Source organism: Uloborus diversus, chromosome 1 (genome assembly GCF_026930045.1).
Source record: "Uloborus diversus isolate 005 chromosome 1, Udiv.v.3.1, whole genome shotgun sequence".
Classification (NCBI taxonomy): Eukaryota; Metazoa; Arthropoda; class Arachnida; order Araneae; family Uloboridae; genus Uloborus; species Uloborus diversus.
The window spans coordinates 147,870,210-147,894,679 of NC_072731.1; the positions used below are offsets into that span (position 1 = coordinate 147,870,210).

General features: G+C 31.0%; 1 protein-coding gene across 1 annotated transcript in view; it reads left to right on the forward strand.

Moving 5' to 3' along the window:
- The first annotated feature begins 2,526 nt into the window (after positions 1-2,526).
- Positions 2,527-24,470, forward strand: part of LOC129221981 (homeobox protein Nkx-2.5-like) — a 29,561-nt gene continuing 7,617 nt past the window's right edge. Inside the window, exon 1 of the mRNA XM_054856392.1 lies at positions 2,527-2,953. Within this exon, the coding sequence (XP_054712367.1) occupies positions 2,527-2,953 (427 nt within the window). The remainder of the gene's footprint in view (positions 2,954-24,470) is intronic.

Consider the following 24,470-nt stretch of genomic DNA (forward strand, 5'->3'; position numbering starts at 1 on the left):
TCTGTGAAAAACCTCACGTTTCTCTATATTTCAAAAAGAAAAAAAGAAAACATATAATACTAACAATCTGAAAAATTTAAAATGGTAATATTAAAATAATTAATGGAGTGTTTTCAGCTTGTAGTAAAAAAAGGTTCTTTAAAAAAAATCAACTTGATCCACCGTTATTCAAAATTATTTTAGTTAAAATTTTGAAGTTTTTTTAAGCTTTCGTAAAATACTTTATGTTTAATATTTTTTGAAATCGACCTATATTTTTGGAAAATTTTCATATTTTTGAATTATTGGAACCAAAAACTAGTATGAAATTAAATCTTTAAGCCTCAGTTGTATTTTTAAATAAAATTTGTAGATAACGTTCAAAAAATGAGGAAAACTCTATAAATATTAACTTTGACTTTAAAAAAAAGGAACTATGTATGTATGACTTAAATTCATTCTAACTTTTGCAGGGTACAATATGGAAGCATCTAAAATATTTTCAAGACAACCTTGAACAGAAAAAAGCTTTATTAAAACATTCTAATCGACAAAAACAGAAGTGTGAGACAAATGCATGTAACAATTATCATGGTATAAAAAACACTAAAATGCTCTTAAAATTTTAATTTTGTGACATATTACTTCCAACTCATAAAATTCAATAAAACATCTTTTCGATTAAATGTGATTGAATACACCTTTTTTTTTAAATTGCAAATTGCTGCAATAAAACGTTTGGAATTCATTCGTTTAAGTTTCAAGCACAAAGGTTTACATCATTCGTTTTATCTTTTCTTATTCAAAATAATATGGTTTTGCATAATATCGATACTCAACGTCTACTCTCCGCTGTCAACCATTTTGGCTGACAAAGTTCAGGAAACTTCAAATATCGCTAAAACTAATTGTATTTCAGATATTTTAGACATAAGATTCCTAACCATTTCGGCAAATCGAAAAAAAGCAAAAAAAAAAAAAAAAGTCTTTTTGATAATTTTTGGCTGAAAACTTTGCAAAAGGTTGTAGCCATGTGTTTCGGGACTTCAAAGAACTTCTTTTTCAATTTAGAAGGATGTGAGCTTCTTGATTTCAAATCATCAACAGAAGGATTTACAATTTACATCCAGAAGATCTTACCTTTTCGCATTGAAAAATTCATTCCTTAAAGCTCTTCAGTTTTAGATTATTGTTCAGTTCGACTTTCGCCATATATATCTCTCATGTTCAGAAGTGCAATATTTTCACTTTTGCATTCTTATTTCTGAATGATTTTTTTTTCCTTTAAGACATTCACGTTTTTTTTTTTTTTTTTTTTTAATTTTATTTTTTTTTATTTTAGTGTACCTCTTTTTACTATGAACTGCAACAGGCATACTTTTTTCTTAAAATTTTCCCTCCAATACAAAATCTATAGGCACTTTTTACTTTTTAGTGCAAATATATATTTTTATTATTAAACGTACATGTTCAGCTACTATAGTTACACTTTTTATCACAAAAATTCTCTACAATTTAAAGTACCCATAGTACTTATGTAATCTCAGTGAGTCGTTTCACATCTTAAAAATACATCTACTCCCAAAAGTGAATAAAACCCAATGAGAACGTTATAAAACATGTGACATTTTCTATCATACCAAAAGAGTTACCACCTTTGAGATCTGACTCTGTTTTGTTAGAAACTTGATACAGTATGCAATATATAACTGAATTATTCTGTATTAAAAAAAAAACTTCAAAATTATTGACTTTTGAGTTTTTATTTAAAACTCCGCTGAACAAGATTTTTATTTCATGAAGAAAACGTAATTATTGCGCTCATCTGCTCTATTTTATTTGTTTATTAAGTTAATAAATTTAATTTATTTTTTTAATTAATTCATTCATTCATTTGAGTGGTTATGGCAAAAAATAAATAAATAAAAATGATAACAACTGAGAAACCCTTCCATGAGTATAAACAGGTATGTATGAGTCCGTAAATCTCCTTCCTAGCAAATATCTCAACAGTTTCAATTTATCTTTAAATGCTTTCAATTAGTTTCTGTAAATTATTTAGCTTCTATTGTGAAATTTATTATTCATTTTTTTTTTATTGCAGAATGTGAAGAATTTCATTTCATTCATTTAGCTGCTCCATTTCGTCCAACTCTATCTGCAACACTAGAAGAATGCCAGATATTTTCTAGCTCACTGAATTAGTACAAGAAGAGGCAATGTTTTTTAACATTTAAGGTAACCTTCAGACCCAGAGTTAAAGCATTGTTCCCAAAAAGTAATTTACAAAATTCTTTAACTGATTTTCTCTTCTTTATTAAAGACAAAACCAATGATATATCATTCTCAGGAAAAATAAAAACGTTCGACGTACCTGATTAAATTTTTAGGGGCTGTCGAATAGTTTTAAAAAGCCCCTTTTTAGACTCTGACGTTTTACACATCTACAATTTTTCTTTTATCTTGTACTTGACAAAAGTAAACGCAAAGCTGGGAAAACTGGATTGGTGCGACAGTGGCCCGGACTTGACGTTCCCTTACCAAGCCATGCTGGCAAGTCCTCAACAGGCCACTCCATTTTCGGTCAAAGACATTCTCAACCTGTCTGATCAGGCGGGGTTCGACCAGGCTCTGTTGTTCCATGCGCAGAGCTTGGAGAAACTGTTCGATGACGGCATGGACGCGTTCTACATGGGGAGCACGGCAGGTTCCATGGTCCCTCCAAGTTCGCCCACACCTTCATACATGTTTGGTGAATTCGTCAAGCAGAATTACCAGCAGCAAGCTGCACCCCTAACCAGTCCACACGTCCAGAGTCTCTCTCACCTGTGTCCACCTTTCCCAAGCACTAGTCCTGGTTTGCTGAGCGGATACAACTCAGGAGGAGATTACAATGAACTGGCATACAACGGCAGCGTTCTCAGGCAAAATCATCACACCGTCGTGTGTTCTACAGATGAAATTGAAGATAAAAGTAAGATTTCTTCTATCTATTTTCGATTTATTTTAAAAATAAGATCCGCAGTTTAACTGTTGTAATACTTCTTAAAACAGATTTTAAATATTTTAGGAAGAGCATTGACCTTATTCTTTTTTTTTTCATGAAATTTTAATGTTCAAACTAGGGCACTCCACCTTCTGCTCGCTTCTCTTGCACAGCCCCTGTTTGATGCCTGCGGCTACAAACACACCAGGGTTATCATTAATCCGACCATTTTAAAATTGTAGGCGTCTTGAAATCGATGCTTTTCTTTAAAAATAGAAGACGTGGGTGGCTTAACTGTTCACGCGTTTAATGACGGAAATGAATGCATGCATAAAATAAGATAAATTCACAGGAATTTAATAAACTTTAACGTGTCATCCCAGCATGTCATTGCACAGAGACCAATATTCCGCCATGGAACGGAACAATCAGCAGGCTGTTAATTTCTTCCACAAGAAACTTCCTTCCTGTTAAAAAATAACGCCCGAACAGCTTTCGTTCTCCAGCAATAAAATTAAGAAAGGAAGAACCCAACAAGATACTATTTATTCGCATTTAAGAAGGAAGGGGTTCTAAAGAATTTTCCATCCTTGGATGTATAAATGGGGTGGGGCAAAATGCATATACAAATGAGTGAAATAAAATTAATAATTGATGAAGAAAGTGTTTATCGGTTTTACAGACTTTTTTTTTTTTTTTTGTCAACAAAGACCTTTATTTCCTGCACAATTTTTGAATTTAATAAAATGGTAAAAGTGTGATCTTTCCATATCTTATATTAAAAGGTTTATTTGACAAAATCACACTCAATGAATTAACAAGAACTTCTTTAAAATATACCAAAGAATTGCATATTTGAATTACATACTAAAGAAAGACTATTTTATATTCCATCAGTACTCTACGAGCATTAATATAGTGAAGCGACAAGACAAAATTCATCTAAAATCTCCTTACACAAGAAATACTTTACCGTAAATGCATAGCTTTACTAGAGTGGTTGAATCGTTCTTTTGTCGTCAAATTTCTCAAGCATAATTTTACATATTTAGCTGCGGAAGGGTAAGATATATTGCAGAACCATGCTCAGTAAATCTGACGCACAGGGTTATCGTTTCTAGGTTATCAAATCGCAGGGGGAAAATGACGGTCCGGTACCGACGTTTTTCTTTTTGAATTCGTCAACTTCATAAATCAAGTAATCAAGTAGCCAGAACACTAAACAATTTTTTTTTTACAAGACTTGTGAACCACGAAGAAAAAAAAATCTGTGCGTGAAAGATGTTTTAAGTTGATTCTTTACTCATGGGTGTATACCAGGGGGAGAGGGAGTCGTGCCCGCCATTAAAGTTTTTAGAGGGTTGTTTTCAGGGGTATTTTTCTCTCGTCTGGTGAGGGAGGCTTTCGTTTGTGGGGTCTTCAAGATATTAATGCGGGAGGGGAGCACTATCGCTCTTGGACGAAATAGGCACCCCTGCTTTAATTGTGTGCATCAAAATTAAGAACCACTATCAAGCTTATGAAACGGAAAGTTTTTCCAGAGGAACAACTTTAAATCAAGGTTAAACTTATCTCATTATTAATGATCAAAAAAGCCTGCCACAGTCGGGGGGGAGGGGGGGGGGGTTAAAGATCTAAAGTTGACCTTCGTGGTTTTTAACAAAAATGTATTTACATGTACTTGCACAAGTAGTATGGTAGGGAAGGAGGGTGCTCGCGGTGGACCGCTGTCACCGAAAATATTTGTTGTTTTTTTCTTCTAAAAACAATGCCAATATAATGTAAATTGATTTCAAACCACTTATTTTTTCTGGCGAGTCCCCTAAAGCTCAAGATGAGTTCCTAGACACATTGTTTCCAACTCGAGCCATGTGTATGTGAGCGTGTTTTCTGTTGCTTTTGGGCATGATAAGCATTTTGTATAATTTTGTCGTGGGAAAGTAAAGCGTAGAATCAGCAATTTTTTTTTAATGTTTTTTTTTTTTTTTTTTTTGCCATATTCTGTACTTTAGTCAAGGTTGCCCACCAAGGGAGGGAGGGGGGAGCGTGGCGCAGACACTTGTGCCTGCGCCACGCTGCGACACAAGTGCGCCATTGAACTTTTTAGGGGGAGGTGGGTTTAAGGGGTATTTTTCTCATTTGGGGGACCTTGCTTTTGGGGGATCTTCGTGACATTTAGGGGGGTGTGCCCTTGAGTTAAGGAGGGGGATGAGCACTTCTGCTTTAGTTTTATTGTACAAAATTGTTTATTTCGTTTCCGCTGAAAATTAAGCACGAAAAGGGCGTCCTATTCAAATGTTTCCATTTTTGGAATGAAATCGAGTTTTTTCAAATGTCTCAAAAATTCATTTCTGCAGATACTGCGATTTAACATCCCACGTCAGAATTAACCCTTTCCCCTTTAAAATTTTGAAGGGACGGGCAGGATTAAAGTATATTTTTGCATTTTAGTGTAATTTAAATAAATTTTACTTCAGTACTTTAAGTGTTAATTGCAACATTATTGGCGTAATATACTTCAAGTATTTATTAATATAGTTCCTATAAGTATTAATTATGAATATTTCTTTTAGATTCTGCGCAAAGTTAATTTGTATACTTGAAGCAATATAAATTTTAAAAAAAGAACATCTAATTCTGAAATTTTAAGTAGCAGATTAATGTTAAATACAAATAAGATATATAGTAAAATAAAAATGAAAGAAGCCTGTCGAAAGGGCAAAAATATGCAACTGACCCTGACAAATACGACACTGAACAAAATAATGATTGAAAGACAGAAATTTTCTTCACTAGAAACATTTCATGAATTTAAGTCGCGTACAGATATTGCAACCGTCAAACTCCCCCAAAACGCAAAATTGCAAAGGGGTTTAAAATGGAAGCGGCCGAATTTTCAATAACCCAGACTTATACCAAGCATATAGTATCATGTCCGAGTATTGTGGTTGTACTAATCCGGAAATGAATAAGTGATAGTAGTTTGATTGAAACATAACTTGTAAAAGTTATTCCAGTATTTTTAAAAAATGAATTAAAACATGCAACATGTTTTGCATTTACGTTATAACCACTTTTAGCTGTAGCGGCAGATTTTGTTCGGACTTCAGGAGTTGTTTTAACGAACATCGACTATATTAACAGTTTTTAAGAACAATAAACTATTTCCCTTCATCCATGATGTAATTTCCGATATCGATAATTTTTAAGCACAGGTTATTGACATTTTTCATCCGTTGTTTTCTTTTCAGGATTTTTTTTAAACTAAAAATTACATATTTTTCATCACAGACAATAAAACTTTATGTATTAGCTGTAACTTAAAAAAACAAAAAAGACTGATACCATAATCCATGACCATTTTATTTCAACATCAAAGAACATTAGTTTTATTATCTGTATATGAGCTCAACTTAGTCTGATTTTTGAACTTATTCATATTAATTATCCCACATTATTAAGAAATACTTACAAAATATTTCATTAATAAGAATTAACACTTAAATAAGTTAAGTTAAATACACTTAAAATACAGAAAAACTCTAAAATGTATTATTATCACGAATGAAATGATACAATTTATGTTTAATTTCATTGTAAAATTGTCGTTTCTCTGGTCCTCTGGATAAAGCTTTCTACTTTTCACTTCATAGACTTGATGGTGATTCTTTAATTTAACACACACAAGTAAGGGATCAATGCAACACATCTTTCACACGCCTTGCGAATGACCTAAAATGGAAATCAGATGCCTTGCATGATGCTGACGATAAAAAAAAAGAGCGGTGTTTTCAATTTCTTGCCAAGTACTTAAATTTGGCGACTTTTCTTGTGATTTCGGCAGACTTTAAGACACCATATCTCAAAAATTAGGGGACGAGGGCACACAGTTCGTGGGCAGTGGCGGATACAGCCGGCGGGCAACCGGGCATTTGCCCGGTGGGCCGGTCATGCTTGGGGCCGATCAACTAACAGCAAAATCTTTCGAGCCTGTCTACTAACAGCAAAATGTAAATTTTGCGCGCATGTGTTTAGAATAACACAAATTCGCAAAACACAGCCTCAGCTCCTCTTTACGCATGGGCTAAAGCTTGCGGGTGGAGGGAAGTAGGGCCGTCACCACAAGAGCGGGGGGGGGGGATTTCTGAAATGGGGGGGCTGTCCAGGGCCTGATTACCACTTAGGCAGACGAGGCCTCGGCCTAAGACCCCATGTTCCTCAGGGGCTACACATTTTTCAAAGAATTATGCAGAGCATTGCAACGATATGAAAAATACATGTGTTTTTTAAAAAATAAAAAATTATGATTTATTAATTGGAAAAAAACATCTTTAAATGGAAATTTTTAATCATTCTGCCAGTAACGAATTTACTTAGTCACGATTATGAGGGTACCCAAAAGGGGATTCACAAATGCACATAAGTGATTTATACATAGTTGTGTGATTAGACAAAGAGGCCTCCAAAAGTTCATTCGTGCTTTAAAAATGTTTATAACGATTGGGATAATAGTGACAAAATATATTTTTCCGTAAAATTATTTAAAAATATGCAATCTTAAAATACCATTAAGGAGCATCCAGTTTCGAAATTTTGCTGGAGGAAAGTTATCAAACTTCTCCTATTTTTTTAACATTCCCAAAGATGGTCCAAAACTGTGTTTTTAAATTAACAATATCAAAAATTTTCTGGGAAAGTGCATCGTCCCCTCTTATCTCTCGGCATCATCAATGAAGCACGTTTTAAATCTCGTTTTTAGTGCTTCAGTTTCGAAAATTTTCCGGGGTAAGCCTCCTGAAAACTCCTTTTCCTAACATCACTGAAGGTCAGCAAAAATTTCGTTTTCGGACCTTAATTTTCGAGAGAAGAGCCCCCGGAACCGTTCTTCATACCATATACTCGAAGATAATTTAAAATTCTGTTTTTGGATTTCCACTTCTGAAAATTTGTATCAGGAAAAACCTGAACCTTGCTCCCCTTACATAACTAAATATTGTCTAAAATTGAGTTTTTAAGACTGCAATTTCGAAAAATTTCCGGAGGAAAGGCTTCCCGGACCCCCCTATTTCAGTTTCAATGTTAATCTCTCCATTAAGTTTATATTTTGCTAATACTTTTTAATGACTCGCAGAAGCTATCAGAAAGCTAAGTCCACACACACACACACACACACACTCTCTCTCTCTCTCTCTTTGTATTGGTACATGCGTTTGAAAAAATATTAAGGGGCTGCCAAACTCGTACCCGACTCCTCCTACCAGGTTTTTGACCTCGCATCGAGTCTGAGGGGTCGTCAGGATATGGCAATATAAAAAAGGGAATGTTTATGACAGGGCCCAGTAATGTATGTTTGTGTCGAGGAACCCATCACGTTCTAAGACGGCCCTAGTCTTTCACCCAGAAACATCGCTAGATCAGTTTTATATAACAGGGCAATTAAGTTACTTGTTACGACTGCAGAAAAGGACATACTAGCCAAGCAGTGTTATCATTAAGGAAATATTCAATCAAATTCCGGGTATTATAAAAATACTTAAATGGACAATTACAATCACAATCCCCCCCCCCCCCAAAAAAAAGGTTTAGCTAATACTGTATCAATTTGTTCACCATTAAAGCGCAGAAGTGTTCCTATCTGTTAAATTTTGTTTAAATATAGCATATTTATTTGTTAAGAATTATTTCCTCATATTTAAGTGATATCACAATCGTTAGGTAAAATTTAATATCTATAAGAGCTATGGGGCCGCTACACCTCCTAATGCCAGGGCCGATTTTTTTCACCAATCCACCACTGTTCGTGAGTCAAAAAAAAGTCTAAAAATGCTATTTCGAATGCGACCATTTTGAACTTTTTTCATGATCACTGATGTCGTGTGGTTCCCTGGTAAGGATTAATTTATGAGGAAGTTTATAATGTCATGAAAGCATTTCCAAGGAAATTCGTAGCTTTTAAAAACCAATAACTCAACAGATCCTCTAAATGTTTTTTTAATTATTTTAAAAATTCTGTCAGTTATTTAATTAATATAGAAGTCATTTGGTATTGCATTTAAATTGTTAAGTACCACATTATACAGGGTGTCCGAAAAGTCCTTGACACATTAAAAAAATTCATAAAAAACCAACAAATTGTCGTATGAATTTGCGATTTGCACCATAATACTTCAGAAGTTCAAGAGTTTTTATGACATCGGGAAAAAAATGAAAAGGGGGGAAAAAAAGAAGAAGAAAAAAGGTATTTCGCTGTCAGGGTGTCAGTATATGCTATGCTTGTAATTCTTCGTTTAATAATTTTCATTCCTTTTTGCGTTTTCCCATTTCAACAAAAACGATTTAAAAGTAACTCTTAAATAACGATTTAAAAGTAACACCCTGGCTGCGAAATGCCTTTTTTCTTCTTATTTTTCCCCCCTTTTCATTTTTTTTTTTTTTTTTCAATGTCATAAAAACTCTTGAACCTGTGAAGTATTATGATGCAAGCCGCAAATTCATACGACAATTTGTAGGTTTTCTATGATTTTTTTTAATGTGTCAAGGACTTTTCGGACACCCTGTATTTTTATTAAGTTAGAGATGTAATCTTATGTATAGCAATTAGATAATGAACCAATTTCTGTTAATCATCCAAATCACTAAGCCTGTTTTACCGTTGTAAATTATTATAACATTGCGAATGATTAAACTTTCATTATCTTTTCACGGTGTCTGAATATTTAACTAAGCTTTAACCCGTTTTTTAACCTTCAATTTTAAGTCATGAGTAACATCTTAACCTTTCTTTAAACCTTCTTTTTAAAGATGTCATATACGGTAATACGTAGTACAATATATTTATTGATACCATAAGTAAGTGCTAACTTCTGATTCGTTAAAATTGACATTGCTCTCTACTTCCCTACCAATTATAGCGTTTTTAAATTAATTCATCCCTAAACTAATCGAAGAGAGTGAGTTATGTTTAAACGGTTTTTATTTCTTACATACGCAATCAAAATTAAATGTTTGTAAGACTAGAAAACTTCTGCACTAACTTAATCTATTAGAAAATCAAAAGTATACATAATATTAACTAATCATAAAAAAATGTAGAAATAAATTATATTTAAGGCATTATTTGAGTAGTGGAATGAAATTTTATTAGTTATGCAGCTTGAAGCTTGAAGGGTAATCATGTAAACTGCTTTTGGGGAATATAAAAAAATAAGGTAATTAATTAAAAAGCAATAAAACTAATTCAATTTTAATTAGATGATTCAGTTATGGTTGGCAGCACGTAAGATTCATGTTTCCCCCCAAGTTAACTTTTGATTAGTCAATGTAAAAGTATCTTTCATCAATATTGGCATACGCGAATGACGTAATGATGAAAAAGTAGCTTCTAAATTCTGTATACTACATCAAGCGATAGCCTGCACCTAAAGTTTATTTAGGTTAAGCCTAAAGTTAAGCATTTTTTAACTTTTGAATATATTTCACGTTTTTAATATTGAAATACTGTGAAGCTTTTGTGAAGGTATCAAGTTTATCATTATTAAAATGGTATTGTGAGTATTTTTTTTTTTTTAAGACTATTTCTTAGCTTACATTGTCTGTCAAGTGTTAAACATTTAGGTAGCTAAAGACACTAGATAAGATCAGAGATTGCCATTGTTGTTGCATAACTTAGATAAATTAGTCGTTCCTAATGCATAATTCGACTGAATCACCACTTGCACTTTTTCCAAGATCAGGTACGTTCAGATTTGCTTTACTAATTTGTCAGTTATGAATTGAGCCGCTTGTTGACTTAAAATGTTTCATAGTTTTTACAAGCTCTCAACATTTATCGGAAATGGGAATGTTGGGTTACAACAATGTGCCACCTATTTTTCACGGTTTTTAGTGGCTTGGAGCTTCATTTTATTTTCAGTAAGGATGCTTTCGCCATATTTTGTGTTATTTATTGTAAATAATGTCAAGAAAAGACAGAAGAAAGCTTGGGGGTCACCCTATCGCCCGTATAGCAGCAAGAGGGAAAGTGCTTAGAATGAATCGTATATTTATTTCTTCTACAGAAGTGCACAATAAAATAAAAGCAAAGAAAATTATGCGAATTATTCTACTTTCCACAATGTTCAAGGTGCTCGACTTTCCCCAGCATTTTATATAAATCTAGAGAATGCTCAGTCCGTTTGCACGGACGGGATATTTTTACTCATATATATTTGCACTTTATTCCCAGAATTTTAAACTTTGGCTTTTAATCGTGATATATTTGACTGTAAGTTATCATTATGCATTAGACTGGTTCGAAAAAAATCGATTTCTTTATTTCGGAATCGCGTTACCTCTCCAAAGTTGTAGTTTGGTATCCTTAATTGGGGAAAAAGAATAAAAATATTTTAAGTTTACATTTTAAGTTCGCGCGTAAGGCTGAAAGTTTGAAAAAAATGTGCTAAAAATTGATTTTTATTTTAAATACCAAAATTAGTTTTTTTTTTTTTTTTTTTTTTGTATTTTTTCACACTACAACAACCATAAATTGTCAGTATATAGCGTAATTTGAACCTAAAAAATATTTTATAGCTTTTGCATAATATTTGTAGCTCGCGCATACGCCTTAGATTGGGCAGGAGATTTTAGCCCAACTTAAGGCGTATATGCGCAAACGAAAGATCTTATGTAAAAGCTATAAATATTTTTTAGGTTCAAACTACGCTGTATACAATTTATGGCTGCTGCGTTATAAAAATATAAAAAAAAACTAATTTTAATATTTGGTAAAAAATTCAATTTTTAACGCATTTTTTTAAAATTTTAAGCCTCATGTGCGAGCTGAAGATGTAAACTTAGAACTTTTTTATTCTTTTTCCCCTATTGAGGATACCAAACTAAACATTTTGCGAGGTAACGCGATTCTGAAAAAAAGAAATCGATTTCTTCGGACCACCCTATTATGCATCATAATATAAAGTATCAACTTTCTAAAAAAAAAACTTTGCACTTAAAAAATAACAATGTGTACGTGTTGCGGGGTTGATCGTATGGTCGCATCAGCAACATGTACAAATAATCATATATATATTTTTTAAAATACAAGAAAACTTTTTTTTAAGTTGTAATTTATATTATGATACATAATAGCTCCTTATATTCGATTATACCAATTAAAAGTCAAATTTTTAAACTCCAGGGATAAAGTGCTAATAGTATATTCGTAAAAATATCACACCCGTTCAAATGGTTTGAGTAAGAACTCAGGAATCAGAACAATACATCAGCATGAATAAAATTCTCTGTTTCGTAAAAGTAAATATTATGTAGGTGAAGATAACAGAGAAAATAATGGCATGACCGTCAACAATTAAGACAAATAGGTTGAAAAGAAAAGAAAAGATAAAATAAAAGAATTTTATCTCGAGATTAATTTTATATGACGGACAAATTATTGTCAGTAATGCATAGAGATGAGGAAATAGCGAAGGTAAATGTGTTAGATATATCTAATTTTATCTATAAATTTATTGTTTCATTATGTAAAACCAGTGGAAAGCGAAAGAAATATTTCTACTGTAATGCCATACAGTAGTTCAGAAAAATAATAATTAAGAAAAGCATTAAAAGAACATAGTTTGAATTAAAATTCAATCACCTTCAATGCATTTTATGAAAAAAAACGTAATAGTATTTTTTTTATGAAACAAAACTATGATGTTTCACGATAATTAACAGCATTTATTACGTTTCTTAAAAAGCCTATAATAGAAAATTTATAGTCTAAGTATTTTTTACCTGCTAAACTATAATCGCTAAATGCCAAGTGACTGAAAAAAGTCCCTTTTTTTCCTTTAAAAAGATGAAAATTAATTTATAATCATTATCAATTTTCTCATCTTTAGCGTTAATATTTTAAAAAAACATTAAACAGATTATAGTAGTACAAAATCCTTTTTCAATAATTTAGAGAGAAAAAAGTCTTTTTTTTTTAAGAAATGGAAATTTGATTTGTAATCATTATAAATTTTCTCATTTTTGACGTTACATTTTTATGTTTAGCATAACTTACTGTCACGCTAATCAATTTTAAAAAATTTAATTTTTTCACACTTAAAAATCACTTTTGGGTAATCAAATCAAAAAATCTATTACTCATAGCTCTTCGCAAAAAAGTATGTACTCAAAGTATGTCCGATGAAAATTCGCTCATTTTAGCGGCTGACGTGTAGAACTCAAGCTTTCCTCGCAAAATAAAAATCAAAGTAGTGCATCGGTTCTAAAATGAACCATAACCGTGAAAATCAGAATCTTTATCGTGGTGAGAACATCAGAAGCGTTGAAACAAAAAGCATGCAGTTCGAATCCAAGGCACTTTCTTAGGAAAAATTAACGGACCAGAGAGACATAGTTGCCATCTCTTTATGAATCTAGTTCGAAATATTTTATTATTTTATTTTGTTTAATTTTATATTTAATAATAATTTAAATCTAAAAAAAAAGTAGAAAAAATCTACTTTTTTCCTTACTATCCTTTTTTCTTTTTCTTTTACAATTCATTCCTTACTATACTTTATAATTTAGTCACAGCTATTGTCACAAAAAGCATATTTAAAAAAAATAACCATTTATTAACCCACCAATTTATTAAACATAGGGGACTTTGGAGCAAAGTGAAAAAGTAAAATTTTTACTTTGCTTTAGCAACTAGGGCCTCCTATCTAGTAATATTTTAACTATGTAGTAACACATGTAGCTTATTCCAGTAAAGAAAAAATTACCTTTGAAAATCAAAGAGTATCCTAATACAAACAATTTTCAAAAATAGATACTCATATTGTAATATTTTGTTGTAAGTCAAAAATTATATTTGTTATTACTTAATGGTAAAGTTCTTGTTATTGACATTTTAAATATTAAAGGAGATCCACTAGTATAAGTTGCAATAGTCATTTAGTTAATATTAAGCTTATTTGTATTTTAAATATTTTTCAAAATCAGTCCAGTGCATGCGGGAGAAAGTGAAATACTTTATTTTATTTATTTATTCAATCCTTTATCAAATCACCAACATATTCATCTATTAATTATTTATAATTTGCATTAATTCATTTTATAATTCCCTTATTTATTCATTAATTCACTCATTTTAAAATTCACTAGTTTATTTTTTTCTTTCACATATTAAGTTATTTATTTACTCGTTTATTGTTTCATTTCCTTTTCATTAATTCATTCTTTCTTTTATTTACTCATTTATTTGCTCAAAAATATCTTTACTAACCGAATAGAAAATTCTCACCAGAAAAATGTTTTATTTTTCACTTTGCCTCCTTTTTTTGGAGGTACGAATTTACTGTAAAATGTAAAAAATAATGTTTCAATGCAAGTGTTATTATAAAATATATTGTTCTTTCTTTATGTACCAAAATTTTCAAAACAAGTTTCCAATTTCTTCATATTGAAAAAAGTAAGCTATCTTAACAATTTCACTTTGCCCCAAATTCCCCTACGAATTTGAAAAAAAAAAATATTCTACTTGCATCTTCTTTTTTTTTATAATACATTCTTCGTTTTACTTTATAATTTATTCATCGTCATGTCACAATACAAACATGACACAACACAAACAAATATGTCACGAAAAATGACTAAAAATAATTGACCAATGTTTCAGGCTTCGTGTTACTTTCCAATAATATCAATTCTATTTTGATCTTCTATTCTTTTACAGTTGCTAATATCGTTTTCAAAAAAAAAAAAAAAACAGATACATCTTCCGCAACTCAGTGATATAAATGAATAATTGACATAATCTATAGATTCAGATGAAAGTAATGTAGAAGTTCATTCGATCCTGAAATTACTCAAAATATTCGTCAATTCAGGTGTCAGGAAGTCCATTCCGTTATGAAATCCTTCGATACGTCCATGCAGTTCTGATGCCACTCGATTATGAAGTCACTCGAGAGGTTTACTTCATAGCTATCATTCGATTATCAGAACCATTTGGTATTTCATCACTACTCAATTATGCAAATTTCTCACTCGTTCAAATCTCTCGATTAATCACAGATACAAGGTTGATCAATTTCGGTCATGTTTAGCTCTGAAAAGCAGACTTCGTTTCAGCTAACGATTACCATGGCAATAAATCTATTTTGATACCCGTGTTTAAAATAGCTCGAAATGATTTATGTTTTATGATACATAGTACTACAGTTGGGGCAAACCTAACATATTAGTCGCTATATTTGTTATATAGAAATAAAGATGTCTGATATTAATATTTAACTACTACACTACAAGCATTGCAAGATAACTTAACAATTTATGACTAAGTGATTAAGTATAGGTGCTTCCCAAGATACTAACTAAAACAACTGACCTTGTTTTACATGAGGTCTCACAGCTTTTACGAAGGAAGGGATGCGAAACTTTTTGCACATTTTATGCTTTTTTGTGGGATTCTGTATTAAGAAAATTCCTAAAACATTCAAATTTAATTATTTAAAAATTCCAACTGCTTTTTTTTCTTTCATTCTTCTCTTCGGAAATCTCATATTTTTATTGAAAATATAAAGCATAAAAATAAGCATGACTAAATTTTTGAGCTAGGTTTCCTATTTGCAGTGCATAACATACTCTAGCGTTAAAATTATCTCTGGCTATCAGTGTTCTTTCTTTTGGAGTTTAAAATTATTTGAACTTCATTCAAAAAGCTATTTTAGAATTTCTTCTATTTTATATACTTCGCATGTTTTAAACTAACGGCATTTTCAATAGATTAATTATAATAATTAAAATCTTCTTGCCCAGTTACTTACCAAAAACTCTTGTCGTACACATTGGCTTATCCATTTAAAAAGCTATTTTAGAATTTCTTCTATTTTATATACTTTACATGTATCAAACTAATGGCATTTACAAAAGATTAATTATAATAATTAGAATCTTCTAGCCCAGTTACTTACCAAAAACTCTTGTCGTACACATTGGCTTATCCATTTAAAAAGCTATTCTAGAATTTCTTCTATTTTATATACTTCACATGTATCAAACTAACGGCATTCACAAAATATTAATTATAGTAATTAGAATCTTCTTGCCCAGTTACTTACCAAAAACTCTTGTCGTACGCATTGACTTATCCATTTAAAAAGCTATTTCAGAATTTTTCTATTTTATATACTTCACATGTATCAAACTAATGGCATTTACAAAAGATTAATTATAATAATTAGAATCTTCTTACCCAGTTACTTACCTAAACCTATTCTCGTACACATTGACTTATCCAACTGTGAAGTTAGGGAGATCTCCTAACAATGCATGAGTTTGCGTGGGATCAAGACTTTATAAAGCAGTTAATAAAATGCATATAAGTTATGGCTACTTCAAGCCCTCAGAGCTGAGAGCCCAAGTCCTCTTCAACGCTCCCAGGAATCTTCGTACGAATATCAAGAAATGATCATAGAGTTGAAGATGATTCTTCAACAAGAGTCACTTGAATCTCCAGTGGCTTGTTCTGCTACTCGAGCCAACAGGTTGTTGAAAAATCTAGTGATTATTTTCTGGATGACACTCTTCAAATGTCTGCTAGAATGTTGTACTAATAGAATCCGACTGAAACGAATGAATTTGATGAAGAAGTGACAAAACACGTTGCTATTTTGACGATAAAATGTAAATGTTGAGTGTTTGGTAGAATCATCATCATTCAATGCACCACAAAAAGAAACCAGAGGAATTTAATAAGTTATCAAAAAATGAATTTTCATCGCTTAGAGATAAAATTTTATGCTAAGTACAGTGAAAACCCTCGGAGAAATAGTGGCTTCGGTTAAAGAAATCTAGTGTTTTTTTGTTTTTTTTTTTTTTTTGCCTTTTTTTCTGTGAACTGACAGCAGTTGGCAAAATAAATGCATAAGAGACACGGTGGCATCAAACGAAGTCACCGTGCCTCATAGAATTAGAAATAATAACAATAGTTGGAATTTATTGAAACATGATGCCTTCATTTTGAGGAAAATGAATTTGATATGTTTTTTATATTAACTTAACTGTTTTCTTTTCACTTCATCTATATTTTTAATGTTCCTATGTACTTTAAAATTTCATCCCTTAGAACAATATATTTGAATTAATATGGTGAATAAGAATGTTGAGAGTTCGTAAGAGAAGGACAGGTACATCTGCTGTTAGAAAATCGATGTTGAAGAACGGCAAATGAAATATAAGATAGTCGCGAGTAAAAAAAAAAACGAACTAAATTTCTATAAAGACTTAATATTGACACAGCCTTCTCTTTAAGTATGATAAAACTCACTTCTTGGAAATAACTTCACTGTTTCATACATAAAATAAATCATAATATATATATATATATATAAAAAATAAAACAAACAATATCTTCATCAAGAATTTTTCCCGAATGTTATGAACATTCTCCTTCTTAAAATTTTGCAAAAGAACTTCTTGTATTTATTGGCTCCACCCTCCTAAATGATGCTTTTTATTTACACAACCTATGACTTTTCATATGTTATCACGCGAAGCAAGGGAACTCTATCACTAAATACGTGATTAATGAGACACAGTTTATAAACTGGAGCACCAACGATAACATTCCTTTACGGAGCCGCCGCTTTACTGTTGAAACGTTTCCCTGGAACGTAACCTTGCTTGAGGACGCAAGCAGAAGAGTAAAATTTATGTTCCTGCCTGTTAGTTAATCAAAAACGCACCTGATTATTTTTGGAAAATGATCAAAAGCGAGCTCTCGGCTGCGCACTTTTTTTCTGCGCATTTCGTGCTTCGAAAACGATGACATTATCAGAATTATATTTTCTGCAGAATCGAACAAAAGAGTGCAAGAGAAGTGAATAAATACCTTGGAGCTATATTAGGAGCTCTACTAAGGGTTTTGCCAGAAATATTAGTAATTCAACAAAAGTGAATATTTTTTTTTTTTTTTTGAAGGAACTATTCACATTTCATGTGCTATTTGTGGCAACACTAACATTTTCCCATTCGATTTGTGAACTATTAATTAATAAAATTTTTCGTCTGTCGTTGAGCATAGATATGAAAAAAACCGAATCGACATTTTCTTGATCACACAGTCAATATTTAGTCAGCGTAAAGGGGGAGGGATAATTATCTGGTGATTTTGGACATGCCGTTTCTGGGTTCCCAATTTCAAGCCTTCTGTTTATATTTTCCGTTTGTACAAGTAATGTTTTAGTATTTTCTGATGTTTAATGCAACAGAAACATAGGAAAAATAGACGCAAAAAATTTGGTGCCGTTAACCAAAAAACAAAAGAAAACCCTTTTCAGTTATTGAAATCTTTCTTGTGAAGGGAATCAACCGTAAGAGGTGAGTGAATATAAGCGAGCAGTGGAAGGAGCCTACCAAATAGTACAAAATAAATAAATAAATAAAATAAAAATAGTAAATATTGCTCTAAAATTTTATTTTGAAGTCTAAATGAAAATGGCTTTTCCTAGTTATGTTACTATAATTACTTATGCACCTATGATTATTTAAATCACTTTTCAAATTTTAATTCAATGATTAAGTTCTGGCGGTCATAATTAATTGTATCGTTCAGTAACAAAGATTTCTCTAATTAAAGACACTGATAATTAGGTGTCCTATTTATGATAGCCATCGTAATATTAGAAGCAGCTGGTTAGAAAAAACTAAAAAGCATTTGCCCACTGCTGTGTTCTATCTACTGGTTGCCCCTAATTCGTGATTTGCTTCTGATAATTTTTTTATCATCACAACTTTTTACATTCCGGCGTTATTCCGTTTTTTATTTATTTATTTTCATTTTTCATTTCATCATAATTTACGAGCATTTTGTCACCGTTCTGAAACGCACATGCTGTCGCATCGTTATATGAGCTGACCTTTAAAAAAAATAATAAAAAAATAAAAAAGATTTTGAGGGGGTTTTTTTCTTTCGTTCGTTAAATTAAATGGGCTGACCGTAGTTGATGTTGAAGAAAGATTCTGTAACTGCAATGAAACTGACAGTTTAAAAAACGGTAATTAATCAAAATAAAAGAGAAAGACAAGTACTTTATATTCAAGCTTTCACTTTTCTAAGGTTGACTTAATAAAATGAACAAAATAGAAAAATAGAAACTTAATCAAACACCAAAACATACCAAATCGTGGCTCCGAGAAACAGCCTTTTACTCAGAACATAGTCTCAAAGTTTTATATTGCAGTCATTGCTGTACGAAATGAGTAGATGAAGTGATTGCTTTTACTCGTTATTTAACCCACATCAAGATACCTCATGGGGTTTTTTAAGTGTTAACATACTCATACTCAACTACAGGAAAGGTAATCAAGCTCCTCCCAAAAGGCAGGTAATCTTATTAAGATACTCTGAATTGCAAGTATCACATTTAAAATATACTTATATGTAGTGAGTAAGAAAAATGTTGAAGAAAGGGCAAAGTATTTAAAATAAGCCATCCACATTTTAAAAAATACTTCTTGAAAAAGATAAAATATAACAAAAATATTAACGTGTATAAACGATCAGAACGTAATAATTGTTTACAAAAATTGCTTGCTATCATAAAAAATATATCGAAAAAAAAATCAGACCTACGTATATGGAAATGTACATTGATTTATCAAATTCAGGAAATCAATTACCACATCCTGTTCCCTGAGTTGATATTTTGTCAACTTTTTTGTAAAATATTTTTTAATTAATCATATAGTTAAAACTAAATGATTCTATATTAATCATAATCTAATAAATGTATTTAAAAAATTAGGCAGTCATTCGACTGTCGACAGAAGCGAAAACTTAAAACTACAAAATAAATTTGGTGTATTTGCACACGTGTGTGTGTGTTCAATTTTAATTTAAAATTAATTGTTGTTTTAAAAGTTAAAATTTTATAATTTGTATAATATAATGTATATATACTATCCTATATTTACATCAATATAGGTAAATATTGATGTAAATATAGGAAATATTCGAAAACAAATTCTTAGTTTGTGTTATTCAGTTTCCCATGCATAAAATAATAAACTACACGACAAACACATTTATCACCGATATCAGAAACATTATTGTTTTTCCCATCTCAAAAAATGCTCAAAGAGTCTAAATAAGTTTTCACTTCAAAAATTTTATCTAAGCTTTAAAATGTTTTCTTCTGGAGAAGAAATACACGAACCCGGGTGAGGATCGAATTCACGCTCCTTGAGGTTACTTACTCAGTAATCGGGTTACAAGGCTCACGCGTTGCTGACAGCGCTCCTTCGCAGTTCCCATCGAAAGCAATGTAGCAAAGTGAACTTAGTAAAGTAGTAAGCAACTTAGTAAGAAAGCCGCACATGCGCTGTATTTCAAATATCGATGAGGTGACGGTGTCACGAAATGAATGGGTTTTCCCCAACTCAAAAATGCTCAACGCGTTTAAAGAAGTTTTCACGTCAAAAATGTCAATTACACTTTGGTTACATTTTTTTTTATAGAAGTAATCAAATTCAACAAAATGAAGCAGTTGAATTTTATTGCATAGCAATATTATTGCATATTACTAGAAAAGAAAGGATTTATTTCTCATGCTATTTGCATTTGAAAATAAATGAATAACATTCGTAAATTTATTAATTAAAAACTAATAATTTCACATTAGTTTTTATGAATCATAATGCAATCTACTGTAAAAAATAGTAAATGTCTGTATCGTTGTATTTTTTAACTAACACATTTGTTTCAATTTAAAAGATAAAGAATTTTTTTTTCGCTTTAAATCTATTTTTACTTTAAAACAACCTAGGATACCACAATAAGTTACGGTTAAGTTTCCTTTTGATACTGAACTAAAAGTAAAAATATACACAATAAATTAAATCTGAATCAAAACAAAAGAGCTCAGGTTTAAATTTACATTAATGTCATAACTACAGGTTTCATTTCAATGTATAATATGACTACGATGAATTGAAGATTTGACCTTTGAAGATTGACCTTTATAACGTTTATTCTCTTTTGAAGCAATGGGGAAGGGTGATTGGTATTGAGTTGGGGTGCTTTTGTTAGAAATTTTGCAAAGCATTCCAACTCAATTTTTTGCAGCAATAACACTTCCCTTTTTTCATTGGACTTCCCGAAAAGAAGTAATCAATGTCAAGGTAAAACTTAAACTTATCAGACCTAGACTATAATATTTTACCTCTTAATACCAACTTCTTAAGCCATTTTATGACGTTTGATTCCAAACTCAAAAACTTCGACTTTTTACCTCTCATTTTAATTTAGTGAATGCATTAATTGGCAATGAAACTGTTATGTGACAGATGATTTGAATTTCCGCATTTTTAAAATTGATATTAAATGCACATCAATTTAATATAAATAATTTACTTTTTTAACATAAGCATCTTTCTATAAAAAATTTCTATTGTTTTTTCCCCGTTTTCCCTTAAAGTATTTCGCTTACAATTGTGTATAAACTAGACTAGTGTATGTGTGCTATTTAGATTTCAAACATGTCCCTTAAGGGAAAAGTACCCGGACGATCGAACCTCACTCCGCTTTAAAAGAATTATATTTTGTCAACTCGTGTTTTTCTAAGGTTCGATACTTTTTTAAATATACTTGAAAAGCATCTCGTTAACGAAATATTAAGGTTCTCGATGCTTCCGAGAAACGAGAGATATACATGTGAACACTTCTCAGCATTATAATCATTTCAGCTATAAGAAGCCTACTACTGAATATTGGCCTCCTCTCCCCCACAGTCATCCACCTAGAGAAGCTCTGAGCTGGTTGCATATAAATATTTAACGCACGGTATTGCCAAAAAAGTAGTAAGTAAAGACCAAACATGGCGACAATAAATATGAAAAAAAAAATATTGAAAATGCGCCTCTACTTTCTTATAACACTAAAGTACCAAACAAAAATGATTCTGAATGCAATTAAATTAACATTTTGCTTCAAATTATCTGTTAGGGGAGACTGGATAATAAGAGACAAAAGCGGTAATAAGAAACAGAAATAAAATAAAATGTATACTAATATTCCAAAAAACTTGAAACAACTATCTCATATTAATTGCATTAAATGGACTCCTCTTGATTTTTAGGCAATTATTTAACTTAAATATTTTGGTTTAAAAAATGTTCAAAAATTTCAATAAATTCCTGTCTCTAATAACCCCATGTGGGGTAATAGGAGACTAAGGCTGCCACTCTTTAAATATAGCAAGGTAAAATCCTGTGGAGTAATGAGAGACATCTGCAAGCAATTCTGAATCCGCCAATATTTTTAAATTTTTGATATTTTCATCCGTTAAAAAAATATTTTTTTCTAAAAAATTAATGTTTACAAATGTGTTTGTGAAATTCATTTCTTATAGTTCTAGGTCCTTAATAGCATAATATTAGACTTAATGATAATTCTAACTGATGAACATAACCTTAGGGGTCGATCAAAAACATCAATCTAATTTAAAGTGGTCAGAAAATATTTTAAAACTTCTCTAAAGGGTAGTCGAAAATATGTAAAAAACGTGTCTTTAAAGTATGTGTTATTAGAGTTTTTTTCCTCAGGGTGGCGACAGATCAGGGAAATCAGGGAGATCAGGGAAAAGTTAGGGAACTTTATTAATCAGGGAAAAATCAGGGAAATATCAGGGAATTTTGAAAAAATAACAAAAAATCAGGGAAAATTGAGTTTATAAAGAAAAAAAAAATTTTTTTTTCTTTACAAAATTAAGTACTCTAATTCCGTACTTATTTTCCTCCAATTATCTGTTCGAAAGAAAAAATAAAATTAATGAGGTGCGATATTTGTGCACTGCCGCATATTTGTGCAGCTTTTTTCCTCAACGTCTAAGTATTGAATCCTACTTATTAACCACAGGATGAACTTCCTAAAATTGCTTCTGTGTCTGTTAGGTTGTTTATTTTATCTAGCTTGAAATTTCCTTTTACGCTTTCAATTCTACGTAAAATAAACAACCATACAGGCAAAGAAGAAGCCTTCATTAATGCCTTAGCTCCTTTGCCTTTATTCCATTGTCTCGAAGTAATTAAGTGCTGTAATCAAGATTTCAAGAAGAAATCTTTGGTTTTTTAATTAATACTATGAAAGCTTAAAAGTTATTACTTCTTTGCATTTTTAATTTAATTGCTAAAATTGAACTTTCATTTAAAAAAACCTTGTTTTTTGCCGTTATACTATTTGTTGTCACCGCAGATTATAAAGGTTTTCTTCAGACTTAAGTAATTCTTTAATTTTATAACCAAGTTGTATTCTTCTTTCTTTTATATATTTTGAAATTAACTAATTGCTTTTTTTTCTCTTTTTCTTGCATTTCAAAGTTGTTTGTTACAAAATCAATCTAAGATTTTTTTTTTCGTTACATACTAAAATCATTTGAAAATCTTTATTTTTTCATTGTTAAAATGCTGTATTCATTCATTAAAATCTATGTTCTTGATTAGAGAAAAGCTCCCTATGAATAGATGTCAAATGGTTTCATCTGTTTTGCATAAATATGTCAATTAGTTATATAAGAATAACTACATAACTTCTATTCTTTCACTATTACTTGTTATTCTTGCAACAATTATTATACTGTTTGAAAACTTTGTTCAAAATAATTTCAATTACTTTTTATTTCTATCATAAATGCACATATGTTTTTAAGAGTAATTTTAATAGTTTCTTAAAATTCTTATGCTAAGTGGTTTCTGAAAGTAAAGTTTTTTTTTTTTTTAATTTTCTATAATCTTTCCATGTATAAAAATTTAATATACTGTTTTGTAGATTTTTTCCCCCTCCCAAAAAAATTGTCTTTTTATTATTTTTTTAACCATTTTATTAAAAAAGTAGCATCTTTTTAAAAATATATCTTTTGTTCAACAACTTTACACAACTTAAAACATTTAAAATACTGTATTTTATACAAACATACAATGGATTTCAAGTAGAGCAAAGAAAGAAAACCATTATCATTGGTTACGTAAATCAGGGAAATTTGGTGAACTTAATCAGGGAAATCAGGGAAAAGTCAGGGAACTTTTTTTCACAGTTCCTGTCGCCACCCTGTTCCTAGTCTCTAAGTATAAATGAGCTTAGGCTATTTATTATGTAACGAAGCAGTAGTGATTTATTAGTAACTTTCAGACATTCTACGCATAAAATCATACATTTATAACATCTAAATATGGTATACTCTGATGAGTATAGCTGATTTTAGATTTAGGCTATGTTGAAGAAAACTAACTATGAACTTGCGAAACTTAGACTAACCATCAAACTCACCGTATTTTACCTAAAACAAACAAACTTGTTAGTATGGGTAATAAGAGACACCTTAGTACCCGTACAAAAAATAAAAAATGGGGTAATAAGAGACTGGCCCACAACCTGCAAATAAAGGAGACTTTCAAGATTTCAAAAAATAGTACTGGTCAGAAGTTTACACATTAATAACTTCCAAACACTTCACCTACAAAATATCGCGAA